Source organism: Etheostoma spectabile, unplaced genomic scaffold (genome assembly GCF_008692095.1).
Source record: "Etheostoma spectabile isolate EspeVRDwgs_2016 unplaced genomic scaffold, UIUC_Espe_1.0 scaffold00569390, whole genome shotgun sequence".
In the NCBI taxonomy this organism is placed as follows: Eukaryota; Metazoa; Chordata; class Actinopteri; order Perciformes; family Percidae; genus Etheostoma; species Etheostoma spectabile.
The window spans coordinates 475,950-499,856 of record NW_022605103.1 but is presented as its reverse complement, the minus strand read 5'-3'; the positions used below and the strand labels follow the sequence as shown (position 1 = coordinate 499,856).

Here is a 23,907-nt window from a genome sequence, read left to right as displayed (position 1 = left end):
GAAATTGTACCAGAATAGCAAGAAGACAGCAAACACTGAGGACCCAATGTGAGATTACAATAAACTGCAAACACTTACATTGAGTCAATAGAATACCCACTATTCCACAAAACAAACACCTATTTCACCACTCACTTGCAAAATCTTCTAGAGCTGCAGTCTAGCGCTGATTTGTTCTTTAGTTCAAGGACTTTGGAGGAAACCCTTTTCCAACCATTTGCAAGAGCGCAAAATCTACAACAAAATACACCAGTTCTATAGATCAAAAAATACCAATACAAGAACCATCCACAGCTGGAGCACTTTGCACACTGAGAACATGATGCTGAGGTTAGAAGCAAACTGCAAATTATATGGCAAAATAGATTTGGTGTATCATTATGGAAGCAGACTTACTGAATACATCATGATGTAAATGAAACATGTCACTGAAGCTTAAGTTCCTCTGAGAATAATACAAATAGTGGCAAATGAAAACAAAGGAGGCTGTAACCTCACATTAATACAGGAAACTATCAGAAATGTCATAATCCCACAATGCTTTCCACATGGTTCTCCATCGTATGAACTTTGACCAGAGCTCTTTTAACATCTTGTTGCTTACTTCTAATATTTATATGGCTGTAGTGGAAGGATGGATGAATTTTGTGCCCTTAGTTCCAAGATTGCAATTTTGCAATATTCCACAAAATCCATTGTTCACTTTTAAATGTTCACACCAGTGGCTGTGTGAATATTACAGTCCACCATTCACTTTGTTTTTCAGTTCTAGATACCTTCTGGGCTGCATTTCACATCATACTAAATGTGTTCTATCATCTCCCAACCAGAAATAACAATGCAGCTTAGCAAGGTTTTAGAGTGGCGGAAGAAAGCCTACAGTCCAGCAATGAGTTTGTTCTTAGTCCAAGGACTTTGGGGGAAAGCCTTTCACCATCCATTTGCAAGAGCACTTTCTGAATTAACTCATAGGAGTAGTCAGCTCTTTGGGGTAAGCCATGTTCAGTACATAGATGACTCCCAGCATCATTGCACATGCTTGGGCTACAGATCCAATGTTGTCCAGAATGATTACTCCTTCAACGTTAATGCCAATATCATCGTGAGCTCCAATTTCTCCACGCTCCTTGTTGATGACATATATGCACATGGTGGATTTCTGCAGGTCTCTCTGGATGTCATCTCCATGTCCTGTATGTTTGAAGAAAATAGGGGGAAAAAGAAAACATATTTATGTAAAAGATTTTAATGACAAAAAATTCTAAATCTCTTTAAAGTTTTGATGCTGGCCAGTAAAACTAATATTATACATATGAATGGCACAATCACAGATTTTTGTTTTTATTGTATTGTGGATAATATTTAATATTCAGTAAGAATCAATGGGTTTGGAGCTGAAGTCAGAACGCATTGAGAGATGGACTAACACATGGATGGTTTGGTCTTTAATTGAATTGATTTTATACATTTATTCTCAACCTTATGGCTACTTATAAAAGGTAAAAATTATTTTCTAAAACTGATACTTTGGCAAATTGTCAGCGGTAATGTTAATGTCTTTGTCATCAACAGCTTAAAACATAAAACACCAGTATAATCCTTATGATCCTCTGTAGTGACACGTTTCAATGACTAGAGAATTTTTCAAGTTGTGCAGTAGTTGATTTAAATAAACAGCAGGCTTCCACACTATCATAGCCCTAGACCCCAAACACGACAAAGTGTAGACATTGACAAAACTACAGTTGCCATTGTTGTGGTGTCAACAAACTTATTCTGTTAAGCATCAGGTTTGATTTTGTTGATTTTCCCTTTAAATCACATTGTGAAAGCCATTTCTTTTATTAACTAGTGGTTAGTAACATTAGGATCTTAAAACATTTTCTATAATACAAGACAGTATATGTGACTAACAAATGCAATTACAATTACTTACCTTATACTCCAGATGAGATGTCCAACATCCTCGCCAAGGTAGCTCCAAAGTGCCTTAAGGACTGCTGCCCTTTTAGGATTGACATCACTTGTCGCCTGTTTAAAAAGGATAACAATTATTATATTCCTAAATACATCAATTATTTAAAAAAAAAATTAAATATTTCCAACATGTGGTAACCGCAAAACATATATACACACTGACTTTATTATACAAAATGTAAATGGACAGCCCCATTTTGCAAATGAATGTTATTGAATTGTGACTTAATATTGATTAAGTGTCAGGTCTGATTGTGTAGGGCGATAGCACTATTATAATTTCTACTATTTCAGGTAAGTTTTACTAAGAGCAATGCTCTCTTCTTCACGGTTAACACCTAGAAACTGCTAGTACAACTAGTAGGATCTGCACTACTGAGGATTAAGTTCACTTTCCCCACCTAGGTATTGAAATGGCACAAAGCTGCTTCTCTAACCTGTATGCCATTAATGCCTCATTAAGCCATCATCAGTCCTTAGAAATGCATCTCTATTTATTTTATTTATACAGCACTTTTCAAAACACGGTTACAAAGTGATTTATATGGTTGAACCAGAATTAAGAAAAACAAAATCAGACAAGTGCTTACGTGGAAAGCCATAAGGCACCTCCAGGGAGAGCACTTCCCTGCCCTTCCATGTGCATACATGGAAGGGTCCGAGACAGAGAGCAGCCTGGTCACCTTTATTCTTTAGCCGGGACTCAGGGACCTACAAATAATCAAGAATAGGTACAGTATATTTCATGAAGTTGCTTCACAGTGTATATTTTTTCTACAGCAATGTATACACGTTTACCTCTTGCAAGATCGCCAGATGTGTGGCTAGTTTCTGGCCAGAAACACGTCCCCAGCAGGGGTAAATGGCTGTCCAACTGCACCATGAAGGTTGTTTTAAGTGGGATTGTTGTTATGCGCTGGAATTCAGCATTTCTCTGTTATACACAAGAAAAAATAACAGAAGACAAAGAGCACTGTGTTCAGCCATTGATGTAATATTTTGTAGCTACTGTATGATTAAAGACTACTTTTGACCCCAATATTAAAGACAATAATTAGTCACATGTATTGCTATTAATCAAGGGCAATGGAAATCGAAATTTATTATTTAAACTTGCTAAAAAACATTTCAAATTTACAATGCTGTGATCAGTATAGCTTTTGAGAGTTTGTTTGTTTGATGCACTTACCAAAAGAAAAGAGCTCCCCCAAAAAGAATTAGGTTCTGTTCCACATCACACCAAGATCAGACATATCAGATATGAGAAAGACCTGCAATAGAAATAAAAATGAGCATGAATTACAAAAATAAATTGTAAGCATGTTGAGGGAAAAAAGTAATTGTCCAGTAATTACAAACTTGCCCAAACTAATTTGTGTCCAAGTCCACATTTTATAGTATCTTATTATTAAAATTATATAAAATTATATATATATATATATATAATATATATATATATATATATATATATATATATATATATAAATGCAACAAATGGCAGATTAAGAGGGTGGAAGTGGACGGACAGACATGTAATTCATTTTCAGGAAAGTTTATTTTATTTATCAACTTATTTATGTATTTACTGCTGGATTAATTTCTTGCAAGTGTGTTATGTCTCTGATGAGCAATTATAAATTACTTTGGAGCATGTAGAAATTACAACCAAAATTAATGCTTTTAACGCTTTAGTAGATGCTACAAGCAGACAGACAGGACATTTCATGTAAAGACGGGGAGAATGAAGTTTATGGAAAGTGTGTTAATTTAAGTAGAAAACAGATTTGGTTCCAGTATTTTTCATGTTCCACTTCTATACGAAAAGTATTAGTGTGTGACTTGATAAGTCTTAGTTTTTAGAGCAGAAACAAAGTTAAACAAAATTAATCTGCTAGCTAAACCAACATTCTTATCCCTGTTGTCTTCAACACTTCAGAACCTTAACTGGTCTTTTAACTGGACTGTGGGCTATGGTCGTGCTCTGCTACCTCTGCAAAGCTGCTGCTAGTTAGTTATGAAGTATTAGCATGCCTCTACTTTGAGAATCTACTTTCAACCTCACCTTTACGTTTGCTTGGTTAGTGATGTTAAGCAAGTCAGAAACAGTCCACGACTACCTGCTACCACGCAGTGAAGAGAAGCTTGTTTTTTTTCTCACCGTTGTTCCGCGAAGACCTGCCTTTGATTGGCTAGTGTTCGTTGCCTTCGTTGTTTTGGTTGGTTAGGTCTAGGCGATGTCACAGTCGGAGCCAATCAGAGGCAGAGTAGGGGCGGGTCAAATACGGCGGTCAAAAAAATAGATACCTTCGAAGAAACGGTAAAGGGAAGGACTTGAGTATAACTTAAACGTTAATATTAAACACTCACAATATCAATGTTTGCTTACACAAACCCACGACTTTTATTCGTTTCCTCATGAAGCACAATCTGATGATTATTTTCGCTTTTATGAAATCTGCTCTTAGCCTGAAGCTAACGCTGTGTCTGCCACTCCATGTTGTGTTTTGAATCAGGCTAACGGTCACTCAGGCACGCACCTACCAACGGCTGCCATTATGTAGAATTATAAGTGAATGCGGTTAGGGCACATTAAGCACCTTTTACCAACATGATTTCACAGGTGTATTTTGTCTTCACGTTAACACATTGACAAGATTAGAAAACATGCTTACACCAAGATAGGAGTAAAGTAGGCTAGCTAACGCTAGGCTACAAGCCCAGGCAGCAGGAAGGTGAAGCTACAATTAACATTAGTCAACCTGTTTATTCCAATGCCCACAAACTAACACATAAGTCTAACAATACTAACACTGAATTCATGCATTTAACTTTAGAGCTAGCTATAACGTTAGCTTAAAATGTTAAGATAGCTACATCTGTTAAAATTAAATTAACTTACTAAGCTAGTTGCTCTAACGTTAGCTAATGTTAATTTATCAAAACACAAACTGATAGCATTGGCTTGTGTTAACAGAACCTTGTTAAAGTAAAAAATATAACACACCAATGATTATAAATTGCTTACTTACCAAAAATGCAGAGCAATGGACCCAGCATTCAAGCAGCTACTAACGAGTGGCAAACGTACAATCCGCGCCTTCAGAACAAAGTGGCGGCATGTGTCTGCACATGCGCAGTACAGATAGTATGTGGAAATTAAAATGTACATATTTTTTTCGAATTACTTTTAATTGACTGAAATTAACTGGTTTTAAGCAAGGGCAGTGCTTTTAAAAATTAATCACAAAAAATAAGTAGGATTTAATAACACATTCCAATCTAGTAAATAAACCAGACTAAAAACATGTAACATTTACAAGGGGTCAGAATCATTTTTTTCAGTGTAGTTACTCTTTTTTCAGAAGGGTAAAGAATGATTAGTTATTCTTTTTTAGAAGGGTAGTTACTCATTTTCAGATGGGTAGTTACCCTTTTTTAGAAGGGTAACGAATGACTAGTTACTCTTTTTCAGAAGGGTAGTTACTGTTTTTCGGAAGGGTAGTTACAGTTTTCAGAAGGCTAACGAATGATTATACATCCTTTAACAGAAGGGTAGTTAATGTTTTCAGAATGGTAGTTACCCCTTTTAAGAACGGTAGTTACTGTTTTTCAGAAGGGTAGTTACCCTTTTCCGGAAGGATAGTTACTGAAGGGTAGTTACTATTTTTTGGAAGGGTAGTTACCCTTTTTCAGAAGGCTAGTTACCCATTTTCAGAAGGGTAAGGAATGATTTGTTATTCTTTTTCAGAAGGGTAGTTACTTATTTTCAGAATGGCAACGTATGATTAGTTACTCTTTTTCAGAACGGTAGTTACCCTTTTTCAGATGGGTAGTTACTCTTTTAAAGAAGGTTAACAAATGATTTGTTACTGTTTTTCAGAAGGGTAGTTACTGTTTTCCAGAAGGGTTGTTACCCTTTTTCAGAAGCGCAGTTACTGTTTTTCAGAAGGGTAACAACTGAGTAGTTACTGTTTTTCAGTAGGATAGTTACCCTTTTCAGAAGGGTAGTTACAACATTTGTTCAACGTATGAGTTGCACAAAATAACCCAACTCCCATATAAATAACCAATAATGGGTAAAATATTTCATAACTCAGCGGTTGGGCAGATGAAATAACATTCGTTACCCTTCTGAAAAAGAGTACCTACCCTTTGTTGTGGAAGTTCCTTGTACAGCGAGGGAGGAATTTGTGTTGAAGAAGAGACCTTGTTGAAACAAAATAAAGACAGGCTGTAAACTGAATTAAAGGTCTAAATCAGGGGTGTCAAACTCATTTTCATCGAGGGCCACATCAGCATAATGGCTGTCCTCAAAGGGCCAGATGTAACTTATAAATGTAACTAAATGTTGCGAATTCCACTTGGAGGGTCCAAACGTCGGGACTCAAGTAGCTAAGGAATCACTCTAGCTTTGATTATGTATACCAAAACGATTTATTAATAAAAACAGAGCAATGCATTCCGGACAATAAATACGTGCACGGGTCTCAATGGAACATGACTAGTTCAGAGGTTCACAAAAAAGGCACTGTAACAGTGGCGTACCTTGCTATTTATATGACTTCTCTTAAGGAGCTCTATTGGTTAAAAGCGTCACAAGGCGGGTCATATCGCCTTAGCAACTGTATTTCTATTGGCTGGGTGGGCGCGACTTCCTGTTTACATTCTTCGGCAATGTGTCTGTGTGCGTGCGTATTTGGGGTCTTTCCTGTGGGAATTCCCCTTTGTTCGCCTCCATTGTGAGTGAACACCATAGACCGTTAATATGAGTGGACAGAGCATCCGGTTTCGAAAAGTGCAACCACTGCGGAAGTAACTAAACCTGCATTCTATCTGAATTCCTGCAGAGGGCGACACGCGTGGTTGCAAAAGAGGTTGGTTTCAATAGAAGTCTATGGAGAAATGAGCCACTTCTCACTTGATTTATTACCTCAGTAAACATCTTCATAGTGAGTTTATGGTCTCGATCGCTAGTTCTAAGTATTCTGCAATACAGAATGATATTCATTTTTGAAATTACGTTCTCGTTGATTTAAATAGGCGATAAAGCCGGGGGTGTTTTAGGGCGTGGCTATGATGTGATTGACAGTTCTCGGCCTGTCATCATGACAGAGTGTTAGCAAAGCTTGTCCATGGCACGTAAACTTCATTTTGGGGATTTACTACCAACTTCATTGCTGTGGCTGTGACACTTTGGTCGGATAATAATGTCTTGTTCAGCGGTCGGTTGCACGGCAAGACACTCAAAGGAATCGGCAGTTCAGTTTTTCCGGTAAGTAAAATTATATTTTGTTTTAATACAGTTTTTCGTTAGCCAACATTAGCATCTCAATTAATATCAGTTAGCTAGCTTCTAGATTGCACCTTGCTAAGCAAGCTAGCGGGCTAACTAATAAGGCTATGCAGACCGTATAAACGCATACAGTCTATGTATAAACGTATTAAAATATTTAATGTTACAGTCGAATACAGTAGGTATGCACCGATCTCGCCAACGATCTCGCCTGTGATCTGTGATCTGTAATAGGTGGTGTGAGTGCTTATCGATGCGCATGTTATGGTAACGTTAGCTTAAATAAGTCTGATGTAGCTACGTTATATTGCAAATTCATAAACCCTATTAGCACGGGGTAAGATCATCGTGGAACAGCGTGTGATTCAGACATAACCCCTCACATCTGAGTTTCGTGTGGCGGATTTGTACGTCAAACGTAGACCTGCTTTTGAGTCAAATATATGTATCCGAAAGTTTGGGCAACGTTACCCGGAGGCGGGCGAAAGACGGCCATGGCGAGGCCGGCGCACCCCCACCCAGTCGGGGCTGCGGATCTTTCTGGGCGAGAGGTTACCGGGCACCCTATCACCCTCGCCGCGGCAGCACCCACCAGCATCACCGTCACCACACGGACAAAGCTGCGGCGGGAGCGCGTTGACTTGGAGACGGAGGTCTCCGGGTGGGGAGTGGGTCAGATTGTTAGCGATAAAATGGCGCACATGAAACAATTAGACATTATTGTAAAGTTACGTTGGGGTTGTTATATTAATCTATTAATATACATTTCAATCATTTTCATTACAGATGCATACAGCAGATGTGGTGCCTTGTTAGTGTAAATTGATAGTGTATACACCTTTGGGATGTATGAAACATGAATTTCTGTCCAAACAGACTTCCTTTTGATGAGGCCAGGCTGAAGCAATGGTTGGTGAACATGAGGAGAGAGAGAGACCAGCAAATGGAACCACGAAAAGTCACGTCTGCAGTTCACACTTTGAGGAAGATCAGTTTTTTAGAGACAATCAGGTATTATTATTTAAATAAATCATTTAGTGTGTGTCTCATAAATTAGCTCATTATTAATATAATTAATTGTGATCTACAGTGCCTTAACTACATGTTTTTCTTTTACTGTAACTACAAAGGTATCCGCACTGAAAACTGAAAGAGCAGAGCCTCCAGAAGGAAGACCTGGTGTATAGAGCGGCGTATTTGGTGCCATTTCATCTGGATGTGGAAACCAGACAGCGTTGACCACGTCCAAAGTTCTCAAATGTGTTCTGATTGTAAAAATGCCAGAAAATCATTTTTGGTTCAGCTTCTTCTGCTGGAAGGATGGACCAACTTTTGGCACTTGGTAGTTAGAGGTTCAATTTATTGTGGTTGACTTAGTTTCTGCTGTAGTTTGATAGGTGATAGTAGTAACATTAAGTAGTTTTGTGGATTAAAACTTTTATAAATATTAAACTGGAATAAAATAATGAATATACTCTAGCAGTCACCACTTTCACAGGTGAAAGTATGTTTGGTAATTTCACATAAAGGGTATTTTATGTATTTTATGTAATTATGTACTGTTAGAATTAAATATTGACATTGCATGTCCTTGTATGGTTTTTAGTTTACATACTTTAAAAATGTCAGTAACTAATGATTAAATCAAATGTACCTGATACATTTGATTTAATCATTAGTTACTGATATTTAATAAGTTGTTTAATTCTCCTTTGCAATTTGTGATCATACGCTATGATTTTACAATAGCCCTGCACAGATTAAACAGCACCTAGTGCATTTTCAATTACCTACTAAAAATGTTCAAAATACACACAAGAAAAGCAAAAATGGTAACATTTATGTGTATTAAAGCCAAATAGAAAGACACTTTTAATCAATTACAAATTCTATAAATTACCAATGTCTTCTTGTATGACTACAATGCTGGATGTTCCTATAGTTACTTCAGAAAAACAACAAATGTAGCTTTAGAAGGACCTTTATTTCACATTGAAATGGGCATCAACTTAAAAAAAATACATTAACCAAACACTAAAGATTTTTAAAAATGTATGAATTAAATAATGTAGTTCACCTTTTACAAGAGTAAATTCCACACATAAAACACTGCTGTGGGTTAAGGTAAAGGCAAACTTAACTGTCACAAGACATGTCTGCATAATAAAGAGGTCGTTGAATCTCTGTCACATTGTTAATTACAGTAGAAATGGTTGACATTACAAATCACAATATAAAAATACAGCTTGACATTTAAATCTTACAGCACTTGTGCTATCATGCCTGGATACTGCAGGTGGAGGTGCTGCAGGTTCTCGTTCATCCCTGCGACGAGGTTGACGCCCTTGACATCTCTCAGGTCATTCCCGCCACAGTGAATAAGGAGGACGTCCGGGACAGCTCTTCCTTGTAGGGACTGGTAAAAGAAAGGGAGAAGTCTCTTCCACCGCAGACCAGCCAAGCAAATATTTTAAGCTATAGAGAAAAAGGATAAATGAACAGCACTCTTAATTACACACTATTTGAAAATGCATTATTACCTTGGCTTAGTTGTAAAAAAGTCTGATTAAAGTTTAATGTTATACAATATATAGCAAAAGAAAATGAACTATTACTATTGCTTACTTCTGGGGCATTTGGGGGGTGAACATGCCATTGTGGCTCTCAGCACTCCTGTTTCTGAAAGAATGAAAGAATCATCAACTTCAATTGGAGCCCCTCATAGTTAAATATCTATGCACACTAGCATGTAACTACTTCATTAATTATCCAGGAGAATACACATGAATCAACAACAGTCCATTGTTCTTTAGTGTAACAGTAACTTAGTTAAAGGAGCTTATTTCTGCTAACATTAGCTCTTAACAGCATGTCAAGGTTAAATGCCCCAACTATAGACTGACAGGGCAAACAGTAGCACATTATTGGTGCATTATGGTTATTACAGTTAGCCAAACGTTATAAGAAACTTGGTTATACATGTGCTAATAGCGTTACACAATGATAAGCATTGACAATCGCCGTTTTGCATTTCGCTGACACTACGTTTAAACTACAAGAAGTAAACTTCGATTAAAAAAATTAACGTTAGCATGTTTTACCATAGCTAGCTAAGCGGCAAGCTAACGTTACAGACAAGTTACATGGTAACTTCAGATACATTTACTTTGCAACGTGACTCTTATGTTATATAACCATAGACTATATGGGACAAAGATATACTTAAAACCTAGTGAAGCTAAATCTTACCTTGAATTATCCAGCAGCAGTTGCAACCACATTGCCAGTGAAAGTGGTTAGCTAGAGTAATGGTAGAGCAGCGTTGCTAACTCTCAGCTAACGTCAGTCAGATCCCGCCCATAGACTGTATATCCCGCCCACCGGTCGGTGGCTCCGCTCTCACTCCACCCTCTTCTCTAAAATCGTCACATCCGCAACCAAGATGGCTGCGCCCATAAACGCAAACTCGACGACTCATTTCTGATCTCCACAAACCAATGGGTGACGTCACACATGCTCTGTCCACTCATATTAACGGTCTATGGTGAACACGTGGCTTTCTGGTCTTACTGCATCCGGTTCTCTTGTAAAATGTAACGTTTACCAACAAGATGTCGCCCCCACCTGGATGCCAAGCAACAGTACATTTTCTCCTTCATTCAATGCCTGATATGAGTTCTGTTTCATTAACTTATGCATAAGTTCATTCACAGTGTCTAAATATGATAACAATACCTGAGTACAATTTCTCACAATAATTCACAATACCTAGTATAATTTCCCACATAAATGTAATTGAATGTAATGTAAAATAAATGTAACTACTCCTTAATGTTAAAAAACTCATTATTTATTTATTTTTGGGATCATTATTTATATCTCAATTCCACTCGTTGGCATGGACACTGCCGCGGCTTGCATAGTCGAAAGGCATTGTGGGAAATGTAGTTTTTGGTCAAAGCACGCTCAATTTATTTTTTGGTATTTATTTTTAGACACTTAAAACTTTTAAGCTCTCGTGGGCCACATAAAATGACATGTTTCCTCCATGTGTCTTGAGTTTGACACATGTGGTCTAAGTATTCGGTGAAAAGGTTTAATTTTTTTTCGAGAGAACAATCAAATGACAAGAACAGCTTTCACAATGTACAGTTACACAGTGGCCACAGCTTTGTGTGCCTTGCACAGCAAATACAGTCCCTTATATTTCCCAAAACATTCTAATCTCAAACAAAACACTTCATCTTCTCCCTCAGACTGTTGGAGCCAACATGTCCCCGTGCATCTTTCTCTAGTGTGTCAAATTTGACTGTGCCAGTCATTCTGTCTTAGAAGGCAGAGACTTATCTTGTCTGTAGATTGGTACATGGCTCCAACCAAGAATTTGGGACAAGGTGACCCCAGCATATCTTTTGAGGCACCAGTTTTACTGTACCATTTGCCCTTAGGGGAGAAATGCAGAGTCAAAACATTTTTTAGCTGTCTCCAAAACTGGAGGACTCACTTTAGGATATGTTTTAGGAGACACATAATTAGGAAGTACATTGGAGGATTCACTTGTATTGAAAAATCACTTAAGAAATGAACAATTATTGAAAGGTAATCATTGCTTATGTAATTTTCCCATTACACCTTCTGAAAAAGGGTAACTACTAGGGATGAGCCGAGTACTCGGCTGAAACGAGTATCCGGTACGGATAAAGCACTTTTGCCGAGTACAAGTATTATACGAGTAATACGAGTCAATATCTGAGCTCAGATTGAATACAACTCTTCAGCTGACCGCGCTGCATTCTGTGATAGTCACAACGCCCCCCCCCCCACACACACACACACACACACGCTATGCTCACTCACACACTCACAGAACAAGGAGAACAGCGCTCCCTCTCCCTCTCTCTCTCCCTCAGTCAATCAGGTCCGCGGGTCTTTTACGTTAACGTTTAGGGTTTCTTCAGCTTCAGGTTTGTTTTTTACTACAGTTTGTAGTACTTACTTTACTAGTAGATTTCTGGTAAACGTGGGGAGATCTGAGAAACAGCATCTGCCCCCCCCAACCCCTCTCTCTCTCTTTCTCTCTCTCTCTCTCTCTCTGTGTCTCTCTCTTACTCACACACACACACACACACACGCACACACACACACACGGGTCCTGTTGCACGAAAGTAGAATAAAGATATCCAGGATAAGTGGAAAAAGCGCAGCTTGACTTAGTGTGATCTGCTCATTGCGGCTTAATCGGTTGCACGTTTGCCTAGCCAGGATGAACAGGTGAAGCTATGTCAAGCCAGGTGTAGATATCTGGGATAAGTGCACGTTCACGGCTTTCTTAAATAGACCACGTTATCTGATGCAGAATTAAGAAGACGCATGCGCCATATGTTTCACCCAATGAGCAGCAGCTTCTAATGGAAAGTAACGAGGAGGGGAAGAATATGCAAAAAGGGAAATACGGCTTAATACTTATCAAACGGAGAGAAAAAGCCCGACATAGCGGACCCGACTGAATGTGTGAAGGTGTAAAAATATCTACTTAGCCTATAGTCACTCCACATTTTTACAAAGGCTACACTGTGTTTTAATTTCTTTAAATATGCTAGTTTCATGTTTCTGTTTTTATGAAATAAATGTGCTGGTTTTACTTTAAAGTGTCTTTGACTAGCCTACCATGTAAAGCACTCTATAAATAAAATGTAATATTATTTAGCCTACTTTGCCTTAAAAGTGAGCCGAGGGAATAATGTTCCTCGGGAAATGTACCCTACGGACTATAGCCTTAATTTCAAACCCTTATTCACAACGCGAGAACATGTTTTACAACCATATGCACAAATTTATATAAGCTATATCTAATTCTGTGTACAATTAATGTTCATACAAAACAATCAGAAAGTGACAACAACTAGAAAAAGAAGTAAGGGACTTCAATACACGCTGTGAGCATATGTAAAACAATATTCATGTTTTTTATTCTTCTGACAAGTGAACGCACCAAAATAAAAAGATTAAGAAGCATTGTGGTGTTCCCGGTTTGATGAATGTAAACTACACTATTTATAGGCCACGTTATTGGTCCAGGGATGTGAGACTAATTGAGAAGGTTATGAAACCAATGTGAGCTATAATAAAAAAACATTAGGGCGACATATTAAGGAGTAACACAAACTGTCCTTTATTAGAGAAGGATAAGCAACAAGAAAATGAACTAATGAATGTATTGGTCTCTGACCAGTCTGCCATTGTTATCATCTGGGAATATCGCTACATTAATATCGTCACACTCAATCTTCGGAGCGCGTCCTGTATAAACCTGAAGCTGAGACCACGGACGCTGCGCATCTCTACTTTTACAAAGAGAGTGGACACTGACGCGACTCGCAGGTCTGCCGGCGGGCAGCGGCCACCGGTCAGCAACCACTGGGCAGCGGTCACCGGGCAGCGGCCGCACGCCAGGCAGCCTCGAAACAGTACAGTCCCACCGGGAAAAGTCCCACTCCGCATCAGGGTGCCAGTGCAACAATTTCTAACCATCTAAACAACTGTAGTAGGGTTTAAATCCAACTCGCGACAACAATAGTGACAAGTGAATAAAAATAAAGTAGAACACATGCAGAAGACAAATGAATAACTGTCAAACACGTTTATTTCGGATCAGACGGCAGCTGATTTGACACATGAGACTCCAGGATTAATCTTAGCCTGGCTGTTAGCCTGCTCTGAACCAGGCTAGCTGCAAAGAATAAATCTCCATGGTTACTTGGCTGGGTTTGATTCAATCTGGTTTCGTGCAACCGAGTCAAAGCTAAATTCATCCAGGATAACTTGAATATCCCGGCTTAATCCCTTATCCTAGTTTCGTGCAACACGCCCCTGGTGTGGAAATAAAAAAGAACCAAAAACAAAAATCACACTGATCATAAAAAAAATTAAAAGTTAAAAAAAGAAAGTTATATTGAGTATGAAAACTCTTGTTCATTACATTTTACTTCATAATTGCAACCTCATGCATTGTATTCATTGTTGCAAAACTTATATAGTTTGTTTGTTACCATGACAACACCATTGATCTGAAGCGTGATGCTGTCATGTAAATAGTTTTCTAATCAGCAATAAATATAATTTCTGATCAACCCATATCAATTGCATGCTTAAAATAAAATACCGGTTAAAGCCCCGCCCATTTCAAGACAACCCGACCCACTTATGGGTTAAATTGTGTCCACTTCCGGGTTAGGCCCCGCCCAGTCCGAGTACAGATCCGAATACAGATAATTCATGTGGTAAACAGATACAGATAATGCTGTACTTGCTCATCCCTAGTAACTACCCTTCTGAAAAAGAGTAACAAATCATTCGTTACCCTTCTGAAAACCACCGTAACTGTAACTATCCTTCTGAAAAACATAAACTACCCTCCTGAAAAACAGTAACTAATCATTCATTACTCTTTCGAAAACAATAACTAATTACCTATTTTTTTGTGTACCTTATTATAAAGTGTTACCCAGAACCCCAATGAGAATAACAAGCTGTGATGCCTTAAGATTATGCAGTAACTGTCAGACCCAAATGCAGAGACGAGATGGCAGACAGAAGTAGGTTTTCTGTGGCTTTATTATACACAGTTCACAACCACAGGGAGCAAAAGGCAAAAGTCACATAACAAGTCCAAACCAGGCACGAGGGCAGCAGTCCAAACACAGGGGAGTGAGCAAAGGGAAAGGCTTACAGCAGAACACAGGGAGGCTGTGGCGGTCCGGTCAAACAGTAATCCCAATAAGGAACGAAGAGGGATGCAGACAGACAGGGTAGCGAGCACAGGGATAAGCTCACCAAGGATTGCCGGAAGCTGGCTGGAGAAACACGGATACGAGGATCACGGGGAAGCAGGCTGAAGGCAGACACGGAAACTGGTAGGAACAGGAACGCCAAACAGACAAACAAGCCAGTCAGGCAAACTAGAATGATCTGACAAGAGACAAAGGAAACACTGGGGTTAAATACAGAAGGTAACTAGGTAATGGGCAACAGGTGAGATGTCAGGTGCATCACAGTAGAGCGGGGCAGGACAATCAGACAAGCACAACGCAAAGCTAGACAAGACTAGACGAGACAGGAAACTACACTATCAAAATAAAACAAAAAGTAGAATAAACAGACACAGGGGAACACAGGACAGGACCGGCAACACAAGACAACGGAGAAAACAGACAAAAACACAAGGAGGCCAAAAAAAGGGAAAAACAAACACAAACAAAAGCCCCAAACTACAACAATAAAGTATTTTATAGATTTCCTACTTTCAATACACTGACTTCTCACTTGAATAAATTTCTCTTTTTCTTCTGTGTGACTATGAACAGGTCTGCCAGGGCAGCGTGCCAGAGGGAGTACTATGGGTAATGTTGTCCAAAGGGTGAATGTGGTTCTTGGGGAGCGTGGAGACAGACTGACTCGTGCTGAGGACAAGACTGTGGAGCTGATGCACAAAACCCAACAGTTTGCAGACAGCGCTCACAAGGTGACATAAACATACAGCTGTTTTTACAACATACACCTTAAAAACAAGACAAATAACTGATTATATATGTAATAAAAAATTATGAAGTTCAGATTTGAATATGTTTTTTTTGATTTTTCAACATACATATTTGACGTTTTATTTCTCTGCAGCTGGCCCTGAAGTTTTCAAAGTAGAGTCCTTTGAAAGGATGAATGGAATTCTTCAGGCTGTCAAACACAAATCCTGTAACATGGACACTAACACTGTCTGATGCAGTATGCGCCACGCAGCTAACTCCTTGTGACTGTATATAACTGAGTGTAACACAGAACTAAATAAATACTCTGTCTTTGTATTTTTGCTCTTGCTGTTGGAGAAAACTCTTTCCCACAGTCACAGGATCATCTGCAATGTGTTTCGTGTAAATGTTTAGCCTGAATCTTCTGTCCATTAGCAGAAAAAGAAAGCTGGACTTGTAGATTTAAGCTGCAGTTATTTAACATTGTATTTATTTGTATACTTTGTTTTAAACACCCCTGACATGTATTTTGAAGCCACTGTGACAGTCATTGGATTGTTTTTATTCATAACATTACATTGTTTGAAAGTGTGAATGGTGCATTTTCTGTAATGTATTTGTACATGCTTGGACTTTAATTAGATTTCATTGTACTTCATTTTTAATGTGTGTGTTTGTGTGTTTGTGTGTCTGTGTGTCTGTGTGTCTGTGCAGAATACAATGCAGTGTCAAATTGTCAAAATTGTGTTATATCTATGTTCATATTCCTGACCACTTTGCACTACTTTACTGTGTTATCATGTTTTTTAACTTAGTGTTTGTCTGTTAGAGATCTTGTATTGAGAGAAGTTAGTGAAGGTAGATCAGGAGGTTTGGGCATGTTGGAGTATTTTTCCTTGAAGGGAGTTTCATAGTGAGCAATGCGAATGAAGTTGGTCTGTGTAAAAGTGAGGGTGATGGAAGGTTAACATTTTGACTTTAGTTGAAACCCTTTACATTACTTCTTTCAGTAATTTGGTGTAATACTGATTCAAATAGTGGGTTGAGATTTGTTCCTTTTAAGATAATCCAATTTGGTGTTAGATTGCATATTCACATACAAACTTTACGTATTACGTGAGGGAATTAATTTTAAGCAAGCTTTCTTTTATGTTTTGTGTAATGTTTCTGATGTAGTCACAATGTTTCCACCAATGTCTTTGAACCGATTAAATAAGCCTGGACCTGTATGTTGAGAGCTGTGCTTTGTTTTGAAAAATCCTGTCATGTGTTAAGCTTTGATCACCAGACAGCACAGCAACAAAGACCCACTTCAGCACCTGTGTTTTTAAAATTGGTCCATTCTTAAGCAAGACTGGCACAAAATAAGCTAAAATGTAACATTAATGTGCACCTTTAATTTGCGCACATCTTCACACACTTCTCAGAGCTCCTTGTGCTGTGAAAACCTTGTTCCCTTCCTAAAACAGCTATGCAGTCATTTCTTTCCAGAAGCCCTATAAATATGTTTCTATGTAAAAATTATGTGTTTTGTGCTCTAAACTGGTTCTTGTGGTGTAAAATCCTTTTTCCATCACTGCAGCTTTGCAGTCATTTCTTACCAGAAACTTGTAAAAAAGTTTTGTCTGATAAATCTGTTTCTCCAACACGTTCTCATTCCCGATGCGTCAAAAACTGCCGCTTGGTCAGTGGCCCTACGCTTCAAGAAGTGACGCTCTAGGAGCCTTCTAGCGTCACTTTTCGAAGCGCAGGAATGTTCGATTGATATGAGACCGTGGCACATCACGTGATGCTTAAACGTCACGTTTTATTTTTTATTTCTCTGCCGTTGCGTGTCGACGTCATCTTCTACGAGCCGACGCGCACGTCGGATACCGGTACCCTTAAACTTTGATGACAGGTGGCGGTAAGATACCTTTGGTTAACAATTCAACCACAAAGTAAATACAACGATGCTTAGTTTTTAGATTTGCTTATGATCTGCCTGTAACAAATAAAAAGCTTTGCATGTTAGTTAGCTAAACTAACATGAAACTAAAGTTAACTAAAGTTAGCTCGTAGTAGCCTAACTAGCAATTTCCTTGCGCTAGCAAGCTAACCCTCTATTTTTCCATCCCATCACACAGATTGTGAGTGTTTCTGTTTGTGGGGATGAGTTTGCAAGAAGACCGCGACATTTTGGAAAGCTTGGATGAGTTTGGTAGAGCAGCAGGAGTTTGATGGCCTCCTTGAGGGGTTCAGACAGGAGCAGCAGCTCCTGAACGACCGCTGAACGTGAGGTGGACGGAGAGGGACGCGGATGGAAACACGCTTTCCAAGAGGCCAAGAGTCACGCGGAAGCAAGCCATACATAGTTAGTATTTTAATATTTTAGATATTTAAAAATGTTTCAGTCCTGAATGTCAGTGTAGGCCATTGCCAGGGATAACATGCAACAGTCCATGGACTACAGTACTATTTTGTTCTGTTTTAAAAGTCTGAATAATCTCCACAGGTTTGGGTTCAAACGGATCACAGCAATATCAGTTGCCCATAACTATGTAAAGTACACCAACATTTTGAGTTATTTATCAAAATGTTAAGCTAAATAACACCATGTCAGATCAATGTGTCATCTATGATAGATATAAATATGTATATATATATATATATATATATATAGTAAATGTAGATTGCGTACATGTATTTTAAAAACAAATGTAAGTTTTAGACAAATATATGCTGCTTTAAGAGGTGTTTATGTTTTTCCTGCATTACAGCTGAACGCCGTTCTAAGACCGGTCTCACCTCACACCCTAATGTAGAGGTGACCTTTGCTCCAGAGATTGCTCCACAGACAGTCTCTGCTGGTATGTATTTCATTAGATATGTTCTGTGTATAATGTCTTGTAGCTAGTCTCTGCAAAATGAACCATTGAACAAACAAAGTCTCCAAAACAAGCTATATACAACGTTTCTCCCTATTGATATGCAATTACCAAGCACCATTCACATTGTTATATATGTTAAATTTGTCATATACAATCTTTTCTTCTTATCTGTGTAACAATGAATTCTATGTTTTGTGCTAGTTGTAAGCATATGATACAAAAACCACCTTGGGCCCCTTCTAACTACTCCATGTATTTCTTTTACAATTGCAATAGAATGTCTTCTGCAAGATCTGCAACACTCCCTGAGCTGCTCTGATGAAGAGCTTAGTGAAGCATCAGCAGACCAGAGAGCTCCTCTGGCTTCTCTGGATTGGAGCATTCGCAATGCAAATTTTAATTGTTTTTTTTTTAAATGGAAAGGTCTTTGTTTAAAAAAAAAAAAAAATGTGCTTTTTCTTTTTTACATAGACTGGGAAGATCTCATCAGACAGCTTCCAAAAAAGCTTTTTTGAATGGGCTGCTGTACAATATGAGGTTGACTCCACCTGCAAGGAGGAGAAATTCATCTGTCCTGCCTGTACCCCGGCAATGCTTGCTGTCTCGGTGGATGGAAACCGCAAGCATTACCGCTTCAAAAGTACAGCAAGGTATACAATAATGTACACACCCACACTGTTTAAATATCAAAATAGATAGTAATGTAACCTTTCGATTATGATTAAAAAGAGGTGTTTGAAGTGGGGTTGTATGAAGTACTTATCCATGGTCAGTCTGTTACCTACAGCAGGCAATGGTCACCCTCACCCATCCCCTGCCTGTATTGTGGAGAAGCAGAAAAATGTGTTTTCGACACATATAAAAGGCCCACCTTGAGAAAAAAAACAATATCCGGTATTGTAGTTGAGGTTAGATCTAGAAATATGCAAGTTCTACTGTTGAGATAATGTAGTGGCAATGAAAAGGGCTGTTTGAACACAGTGTACTGTAGGTAACACACTTACCATGGATAAGTACCTTATACCACCCGACTTTAGAATACTCAACTATCCTTTTAAACATTGAAGTCTTTTTATTTCTTGTTGGTTTTTTAGATCTCAGGAGCGGGCCATCTTTGACGGTGTCTTCATTGCAAAAGATGAAGATGTGACCAGATTTGTGGATCACATCCACAGCAAAAATAAACATGTAATAGCAGACTTGCATTTCTATCTCAATATAACATTATAATTCATAGTCCGTCAGTACTCCCATGTATTATGATATCTACCTGTGTAACTAATTGTTTTTGATCTGCCAACACTAATCTGTTCCTTGTCCCCTGAAAGAAATTTATAATTGTTCCCTGTAATTACTGTTGATGAGATTATTTGTCAATTATGATTTTCTACAATGTAGGTCGCTGGAAGGAGCAATTGTGGTGGGGAGTGGTCAGCTGCCAGAGAGACCTCCCAAAGATCAAGCAGTAAGGTGGATGAGACGGGACTGGAGCTGGCAGTGTGCAGGCATGGTGTCTTGCTGGCTGCCCTTAATATGTTTAGGGGTGAAATATTTGCATACCCCATGTTTTTGCAGCAGCTGCTGGCATCCAAACATGACGTCACCTTTTTTTGTATGGATGTTGTGTGCAAATATTGGCCATACCTGCAAAGAATAAGTACCAACTGTCCCGAGCTCCAGCCCCTTCAGAATATGAGGCCCTTCCTGTCGGTCGTACATGCTAAAGCGCATGACTTCAAATGTGAGGTTGGTATAATGCAGTACATTTTTATCAAATGACTTGGAATCCTATAAATGATTAATATAAATGTGTAATGTTTAACTAACATTTAACAGATTATTTAACATTTATATTGTTATAGTTATTGTTGTTAACGTAAACAGCCCTTAATTGATATATCTACTTTTGTCAAGGATATTATTTTTCACCGGTCTGTGTGTGTTTGTTGATTTTTGATTAGACTTTAATTGAATTAAAAGTGACTGTTGGGCATTGCTTGAGGTATTTGCTGTACTAAATTCCCTTGATGTTTATGTTTGGGTCCCTCTCTTCAGGTGAAATGGAGTGGCACAAACCAAGAAGGTGCTGGTAAAACACTAGGGGAGGAAGTAGAGCAATGTAATGCTTTCCTCTCCAGGATAGCAGTCACCACAAAGCATATGTCAAAAGCAGGTGCTATATAATTGTACCTCTGTGTCTATAGAATAAAAGACATTTACATTATTACAAGTGAATTTTTACAGAACTCATCACTGTGTATTTGCAGGACGCAATGACATGCTGACACTCCTGGCCATAAGATGGAACCAGCAGAAATGTCAAAACCTGGCTACTGGACTTTCCCAGAGATACCATAAGGTAAATAGAAACAATATTATTATGCAGCAATGGCACAATGTAAGTCAATGAAACGCACATACAGTTTTGTGCACATAGGCTTGTGATACATGATAGTTACAACATTTGCATAATTTGAGTTGCATTTATACACTGTACACGTTGTACTGACTTTTAGCTTATGGTAATGATTGTCATTTTAGACATCTAAAGCTCTCAATATCCAGATGGGGGACCTGGAAACCCTGAAAGCCCAGCATCAACTGGATGAACAAACTGTGGAAGAATTTGTGCAAGAAGTAAAAGAATGGGCAGATGGTAAGAACGTGAAACATTATCTGACATGGAGAAACATTGTGTTGTTTGTGAAGTTGATGCTACTTGCAATCAATTGTTTCAGGAGAAACTGACCATCAAGGCACACCACAAGCTTTGTGTAAGAAGATTGAGGCCCTCACAACCAGCATCAAGACGAGAGCTCAACTCCTATATCGGAAAAATGGTATGTTAACACTTTAGGCCTTTTCAGATCACAGTCTGAAATGTCTCCAAACTCACTTCATAATTACAATGTTCATACAGTTCTAAAAAGTAATGTTTCGTGTGTTGGACTTCTCCAAACTAAATTGAGTTGTGTTGAGCTATTCTGTAGGTACATCTATTATGATCCATATGTTTGGCAAATGTATTGTCATTTTGCTGTGACAGCTGTAACTTAAACAAGATCATGGACTTACTGTATTTAAAAGATATAATGTGGGTTTATTTTTTTTCATTGGTTTTCAGACAGCAACAAAGGTCGACATAGAATTCGCAGAAAAATAAGGCAACAGAAGACCACTTTGAAGGCCATGGTGGCAGAATACAACAGTCTCGTTCCACACGAGCAAGCGGTGTGCATGGATAGCGTTCTGGACACAGAACATCCCTGGCCTTGGCAAATTACACAGAGTGGTATGCATTTCATGTACCATGCGTACTCTTTAGCAGTGAAAGAAGTATCATATCATTTACTTAAAAAGATGTCTATTTACAAAGTCAAAAATACTGATACTACACTGTAAAAATACTCACAAGTGAAATATTATTTCAGTATAATCAGTAAAGTATACTTAAAGCATTAAAAGTTGAAGTTGTCCAATAATTGTAGTGAAGTTAAAAAGTAATATATTTTCCTCTGAGATGTAGTGCAGTAGAAGAAAAAAGTAGCATATAAAGAATGCCAGTACCTCAAATTTATACTTAAGCACAGTACTTTAGTGAATACACATTTCATCACTATTATTCTTACATTTAGGTGTTCCGGTGGACATATTTGCATTCAAAGTATGCATATGTATGACAGAAATTTTCTCTGAAGCTACATGCTATATACAGTGGTCTGAATTTTTCATATTGATGTATTACAGGCTCTGCTGATTTTAGCACAAAGAAAGAAGTCTTCGATAGGGTCATGGGTGTTCGAAGGCTTCAAGAAGAAAAGAAGATCCTTGTGAAAGAGATGAAGCAGCACTGGGAGTCTCTCAAAGCCCATGCCAGGGTCTTGTCTGAGTTGTCTCAGCATCAGAGTGAAGACACCATACAAAGTAAATTTATTTTACTTAATTACTTTTTTTTTACTTAAAAGTACTTTAACTCTTTAATTTCCTGTGTTTCACAAAGTTATGTTTAAATTGTGAATGACTTGTTCTTTACCTGGATAGTGACATATTTTATCCCTTCTTAAGGACATCTCACAGAGAAAGCCACAAAGGGTCACACCTGCCTCATCCTCAGAAAGCAGTGGGAAATGAGAGAGCTGCAGCGGCATATAAGAAAACACTACCTGCATGTGCTGTCATCAGCAGATGACATAATGGACACAATTGACAGTTCAGATGAGTTCGACATAAGCTCTGAAGATTCAGAGTCTGATGCAATGTAAAACAGGAAGAAGATGTGGTGCTCATGATCACAGTGACACATGGTCACACACAGCATGTGGCTTTTAAAAAGTAACCAATTATGTGGTCATTGTCAGGATTAAGTTGGAGATGACAGTTGTAGTTTTTTGTATTTGGTTGTGAAATGTTTCATCACTTACATAAGGTTTGATTTTTCTACTGGGTTGTGGGAAGTTCCTGGTTAATGTTGTAATACATCTTTACAACACAAACCACTGTCCTTTACTGTCTTATCTTTGATTCATGTTCAGTTCAGAGTTCACAAAAGCACAATAAAACTACATTTCTGATTGAGTCCTTAAATGTTACTGCTGTTTTAGGTTAGACTTATTTTATCTGAGTAATTCCCACATGTGTTCAGAGTACATGAATTCAGTATATGGCAAGAGGAGAGATTCAGAGGAAGGACTAGTGACATGGGATTTTCAGCATCAAGTTTTCAATTACAGGAACAGTGTTTTAATGCAATTATTAGTATAACATCCAACTTTACACAGGTTAAATGATTTAGCAAACCACATTTCATAGTGATAAACTGTATATCAGATGAACTAGCCCACTCTTTCATCCCATCTATTAATCAGCCCAACTTCTTTCATCAACCAGATAGACATGCGTGTACACATCAGTGTTTATATAGGCTTAATCAACTAGCAAATACTAGTAAATATACAGACAAATAATCGTAGAGTAAAAACTACTTTAATTCCTCTGAAGTGTATTGGTGTAAAAACATATATGTAACATGTAAAGAAAAGACTCAAGTAAAGTAAAAGTATCTCAAATTTGTACTTAATCACAGTACTTGACTAAAATCACTTAATTACATTCCACCACTGGCGACACTGACACAGAGACATATGCAAAGCACCCGATAGATTAAAATGACTATAATTAAGATTATGACCACATAATATATTTATATATATATTACCACCCTCACACAGATACACAGACATGGTCC

The 23,907-nt window shown here is 38.2% G+C and overlaps 2 protein-coding genes and 3 long non-coding RNA genes across 6 annotated transcripts in view; 3 read left to right on the top strand and 2 right to left on the bottom strand.

The window, feature by feature from the left end:
- The window catches only part of LOC116684919 (syntaxin-binding protein 6), a 42,177-nt gene extending 25,156 nt beyond the window's left edge, over nt 1-17,021 (top strand). For both annotated transcript variants that reach the window (XM_032510297.1, XM_032510296.1), the window contains exons 6-7: nt 15,634-15,791; nt 15,944-17,021. In XM_032510297.1, coding sequence (XP_032366188.1) covers nt 15,634-15,791; nt 15,944-15,967 — 182 coding nt within the window. In that variant the 3' untranslated portion in view covers nt 15,968-17,021. The remainder of the gene's footprint in view (nt 1-15,633; nt 15,792-15,943) is intronic.
- LOC116684921 (uncharacterized) lies at nt 985-4,118 on the bottom strand. Its single transcript, XR_004330871.1, has 6 exons — nt 4,040-4,118; nt 3,167-3,248; nt 2,776-2,911; nt 2,568-2,688; nt 1,937-2,031; nt 985-1,191 (listed from the first exon to the last, which is right to left on the bottom strand). It is a non-coding gene; the product is annotated as an uncharacterized LOC116684921 (long non-coding RNA).
- On the top strand, nt 7,154-8,855 carry LOC116684920 (uncharacterized). The gene is made up of 3 exons (XR_004330870.1): nt 7,154-7,249; nt 8,147-8,281; nt 8,401-8,855. It is a non-coding gene; the product is annotated as an uncharacterized LOC116684920 (long non-coding RNA).
- LOC116684923 (uncharacterized) lies at nt 9,276-10,808 on the bottom strand. The gene is made up of 3 exons (XR_004330872.1): nt 10,520-10,808; nt 9,896-9,949; nt 9,276-9,745 (listed from the first exon to the last, which is right to left on the bottom strand). It is a non-coding gene; the product is annotated as an uncharacterized LOC116684923 (long non-coding RNA).
- Nucleotides 17,022-19,113: 2,092 nt separating the features above from the next.
- Nucleotides 19,114-23,246, top strand: LOC116684918 (uncharacterized). The gene is made up of 10 exons (XM_032510295.1): nt 19,114-19,312; nt 19,757-19,850; nt 20,061-20,408; nt 20,718-20,835; nt 20,930-21,021; nt 21,204-21,318; nt 21,401-21,502; nt 21,787-21,954; nt 22,410-22,586; nt 22,728-23,246. Exons 1-10 carry the CDS (start codon nt 19,254-19,256, stop codon nt 22,922-22,924), a joined length of 1,470 nt encoding a protein of 489 aa, XP_032366186.1. The 5' UTR covers nt 19,114-19,253; the 3' UTR covers nt 22,925-23,246.
- The last annotated feature ends 661 nt before the right edge of the window (nt 23,247-23,907 follow it).

What these genes read in the sequence shown, in the direction of transcription:
- LOC116684918 (XM_032510295.1), top strand. Translation starts at nt 19,254, where the DNA reads ATGCTTGCTGTCTCGGTGGATGGAAACCGCAAGCATTACCGCTTCAAA. An exon ending in CGCTTCAAAAGTACAGCAAG is followed by an intron (nt 19,313 to 19,756) that starts GTATACAATAAT and finishes TTGGTTTTTTAG; the next exon opens with ATCTCAGGAGCGGGCCATCT. An exon ending in AAAGCATATGTCAAAAGCAG is followed by an intron (nt 20,836 to 20,929) that starts GTGCTATATAAT and finishes GTGTATTTGCAG; the next exon opens with GACGCAATGACATGCTGACA.